Source organism: Trachymyrmex septentrionalis, unplaced genomic scaffold (genome assembly GCF_001594115.1).
Source record: "Trachymyrmex septentrionalis isolate Tsep2-gDNA-1 unplaced genomic scaffold, Tsep1.0 scaffold22, whole genome shotgun sequence".
Lineage (NCBI taxonomy): Eukaryota > Metazoa > Arthropoda > Insecta > Hymenoptera > Formicidae > Trachymyrmex > Trachymyrmex septentrionalis.
In genome coordinates, this window is record NW_017305375.1 from 6,462,620 (window position 1) to 6,467,394 (window position 4,775).

Consider the following 4,775-nt stretch of genomic DNA (forward strand, 5'->3'; position numbering starts at 1 on the left):
GTATATATATATATATACATATACTATACATATATAAATACTTTACTGGTAGGTTTTAACAAGGAAGTCATCCGCGTGCAGCAGATCCTCGGATCCCGATTCTTCGCGTGTGCCTCAGGGATCACGATCGATCACGCGTGGCGAAGAAAAAACGCGGAGGAAAAAACGAGGGGAACTGGGGGGGCGGAGGGAACAACTAGATTACAAAGTGTGTCCTCTTACGCGTCATCGTGCGTTACGCAATTCGTTAACTCTCTCGCGTAAATTTTGATATATAAGACTACTATATTACTTTTGCTAGGAATGTCGTAATTATATATATAATATATATATATAATCTCGGCCGCAAACCGTGCTCGGTGCTCAGCGCATCTCCTGGTCCACGTAGCTGATGTGCACGCACCCCGTACGGGACGCCACGTGCGCGGCAAAGAAAAATAAAGCCTCGTCTCTCAGCCGATCTCTCCGTTTGCTGCATTGTACGAGCCGTCGTGATGCACGCGTGTCATATATATATTGTTTTTCGCTGACCTGCAAGAGTTTAGGAAATAATCTCGCAAATGGTACGCGATTCCGCACAGCGTATATATCTGGTGTGAACATCATCGGGTGTGTATTATCGGATATAGAATAGTTCCGCTTTAACTTCATTAAAGTATCCAAATATATCTTATGATATTTCCGATTTGTGGATATTAAGTATAATATCGGCTTTCTTTATTTCTTAAATATATTATTTTATAATATATTTATATTGTTTTATCATATTTATAATATTTATTATAATATTTATATAATTAAATCTCGAAAAAGTTGTCCTTTTTTTAAGGAAGAAAATTAAAAAAATAAATATGTAAGATATGATGACGGCGCTAGATGCATTATAATTATTTTAATAATTTCGTATCTCCGAAAAATAATATCTTAATATAAAAATATCCAAACATCTAAATATCTCGCGGATCATTTGTGTGTGTGTGTGTGTGTGTGTGTGTGTGTGTGTGTGTGTGTGTGTGTGTGTATATATATAATACAAAAGAACGTTCAAGAATATACTTGATATTTACGCTGTGTTGAATCTTGCTGCTTGTATAAAAAAAATATAACGACGACGATGAAGTATATCGAAGGAACATTTAAAAACGTATGATTGACTCGGCCTTTCCTACGTCTTAAAAACCACACGGCGACTCACGCGCGCTCGCACTTGTGCTGCACAAAATGCGATTTTTGCTTTTGCCGTTCGCGAAGGCGTAGAAACGAAAATCAAGAAGGTTCAGTGTGTGTACACGTGTGTGTGTGTGTGTGTGTTTTGTGTGTGTGTGTGTGTGTATGTGTGCAAATATTTGCAATTAATTTGCAAGAAGATTTTGGACCGCGCGCTTGTGCGAAGAGAATCCAATCCAATCATTAAAGAGCTTCATCAATTTCATGCTTGCGAAAGACATCTCGCCCGCACGATTTTGATTTGCATTCATATTTGACAGCGATGTATGGACAAAAAGTTGTCCGGCTCAAGGAAGCTTTTCACGTGGATGGAAGAAGTACGGCTTACTTTACACAAGCTGGAGTAATGATGGTGCATTATAACGAAGTATAGTGCTGCACATCCTTTTGTCACGCGACTACGCTTTCTCGAAGGATTCATCAGTGGAGCGTTATAGTCGCCGTATAATTATAATAACAATGTTCTAACAATAATATTAATATAATAATATAAAATCATAATACTAATATTAATAATATTTGCAATTACAAACTAGAAAGAATCTCTAATGACTTCGCGAGTAGAGCTTTGTTGATTAGGCGTTTGAGCAGTGTCTAGACACGGGAGAAACTAAAAAACCGCGCTTGTTCGATTAACTAATCAGTTACGTGATTTTCGCGTCATCGTCACTGAAATCGTCACCGTCGATGCTTCGTCGGATTGGAGGGGGATCGAGAGTAAGCGAGACTGCTGTAGTGCTTTTGCTTAAAATTGATTTTAGGAAGCGGGCGATTTGCTTGCAAAAGTTGTCTCAACAGTTCCATGTTCTCGGAGCGAAGAGTGTCGTGTCGTGTCGTGTAAAAGTATTAAAACACCTCGTAATTCGATAGAAACATGAGAAACAAACCGATATGCATTGCACATTCACAACTCACGCACGCGTACACGCATCAAATGCATTTCCTTCCTTTCTATCACCGTCTCAACTGTTCGTCTTCTCTCCGTCAGAATGTGTACATCCGCTCTTTCGTGCCCTTAGGCCGCTCACGTTCTCTCTACGACGCAGCGAATCGGTTTGCGGATCTGTCGACTCACTCACGGACAGGCTGATGATGGACAAATTTATTATAATCGACCGTGCGCTCGTGTGTGACAAACCAATCCTCTATTGTAGTGCAATCGAACGTACGCTCACACTCGTAAACTTACTTGGTAAAAACGCGCTCAATTATTTTCTCGGTATACTTCCTACGACTCCTAGACGCTCGATTAGAATACGATTTACTCTTGGAAAAAAAGTCCAAGCGATCGCGCTTTATATATACGCTCGCGCGGATCGTCGCAGTTTTAGTCTAAATTTAGCGCGCTCGTTGCGCGGTGATCACTACCGAAAAGGCGGAGAGCCTCTAAATATATTGACTTCGAAATCGCGATGTATGTGTTAAAAATTTTCTTCTGCTCGCCCATCAGGAAGTAATATACGAATAAATCATTCGTCCTACGATCTGTGATTTTCTCTCTACGGCAATCGACCGCCCGACGCCTTCACCTGATTCCCGGCAACCTTGGGAATCGCGCCGATTATCTTGACACGATTCTGCGCCATTGTCTGCTGCTGCTGCTGCTGCTGCTGTTGCGTTTGCTGTTTGTTATCGCAAAACTGCGGCGGAGGTGCGAACACCACCACTTCCTGGTCTTGGCCGCCGGCAGACGGACCGGCGTTGAATTCCGGCGGCGGAGGTACGAAGAGATCATTGTTCTGCTCTTCAGCATCGGCTTCGATCGGAGGCGGTAACTGCGCCAGACTGACTGCGTGCCTGGTCAGCAAACCGCTGCCGCCATAGCCTGGTCGTTTGGTCTGATTGCTCTCCTTTTCGATCGGATTCGCGCCGGTTAGCAGAGTGCCTCCCGGCATCGAGTGCTGGTTGCTCTCCTGATTAGCTAGATTCCGTGCAGCGGTGTCGTCGAAGCCCATCGGTGGACCCACCGGCACATCTTGGTCTGAGCTAACGCCGCTCGAGCTGTTGTCGCCGTCCTCGACGAGCGATTGCTGCGTTTGCTGCAAGAGAAAATCGTTCGGATGACTCTTGGACGACTTTAACTGCGTGCGCACTTTTTGAATCTCCTCGACGCTAAACGAATGTGGTAGCGAACCACTGCCCGATGAACTCGAGCCAGATGTGTTGGAGTTGCCGGACGTTTCTCGCGTTGCTTCCAGCTTCTCTCGCGCCGCTGCCTTCTCCAGCTCCTTCGCAATCTCCGACTCGCCATCCTCATCCGTTTCGTCCTCGCCTTCATCGTTTTCCGACTCCGACAGACTGTAATCTGGCTCGGGAATTGGCGGCGCCGAGGTAGGTGGTGTGGGTGTTCCATTCGTGCCGGACGCGATCGACGAGAGGTTTGTGACGGACGAGCTGGTGCTCACGACAGTCTTCTTCTTTCGCTCACGAATACCAGCCGTGCTGTGACTCCTGGTGGTCTTCAACGGTTGCGCGTACTGATTGTTGACTGAATTATTACCGTTTCCATTACTGTTCATATTGATATTGGTATTCAGTGCCTGTTGGCTGCCGGTCGACTTGAATGTCGTGCTGCTCGGTGTGCCGCGTAGACTGTGAGACTTCCTCAGATGTGGACGATTAGCCGGTAGACTACGCGAGCGATATCCAACAGTCTTCATATCTTCCGGCGAAGCGTATAGCTTGGCGCTATTCGACGGCCGAAAACTCGACATCACTCCGTAAACACCATCGACTGTAGCTGCTGCGAGTTCTGCGTGTAATAAATATATTGTAACAATATTTATCTCATGGTGTGTGCAACAAAATATTGAAAGAATGAAAATATTATACTGTATTAAAGATATACTTATTCTGATCAAAGCCTAGAATAAATTATTTTAATATAACAGGGGGGAGGAGGGTTCTAAAATAAAGTTGGCAAAAAATGATTATTACCTTTGACTTGCTGGATGTGCGCCATATTATCGTAAACCGAGGCTGGCGTAACGACGTCTGGCACGTTTGCGCCAACATTTACCTTGACGACTTGCCCGACCGGCGGAGGTGGCGGCGGATGATTCGGAGGTGGAAGCCCATTTCTACCACTTAGAGCGTTTACGTCTTCCTGACTTCTATGACACTTGGGCGCCAGAAGGGACGACGACTGCGCTTGCACGTTGAGATCCGGTGTGCTATGGAAGTCTCTGTGAAGGTCGGAACCACCGCCCAAGCCACCAAAGAAGCGTACTCTTGATTGCGACTGCAAACGTAAGAACAAGAGGCTCGTACGGACTTGTAAACGCCAACGTCGTCGTCTTGCTAACTTTGAAAAACTTGGAGCGTGAAGAATTTACAAAATTGCAATTTAAAATTTCGTGAAGGGACGAGGAATAGAGTGACAACAAAGAGAACATTGGAGAAACGTGATACAAGGGTAAAGAAGCATATTCCTGCTAAGCGTGAACTCCAAGCTACTTGATCAACTACTATTACTGTCTCAGCAAAATATCATTTAAGTGTTAATATTGTCGAATACTGCGAAGAACGTAGTTACGTATTATTAGCCT

General features: G+C 44.6%; 1 protein-coding gene across 1 annotated transcript in view; it reads right to left on the reverse strand.

The window, feature by feature from the left end:
• Positions 1-875: 875 nt before the first annotated feature.
• Positions 876-4,775, reverse strand: part of LOC108748240 — a 38,609-nt gene continuing 34,709 nt past the window's right edge. The window contains exons 15-16 of the mRNA XM_018486268.1: positions 4,165-4,468; positions 876-3,979 (exon numbers count right to left, since the gene is read on the reverse strand). Of these exons, the coding sequence (XP_018341770.1) occupies positions 2,727-3,979; positions 4,165-4,468 (1,557 nt within the window). The 3' untranslated portion in view covers positions 876-2,726. The remainder of the gene's footprint in view (positions 3,980-4,164; positions 4,469-4,775) is intronic.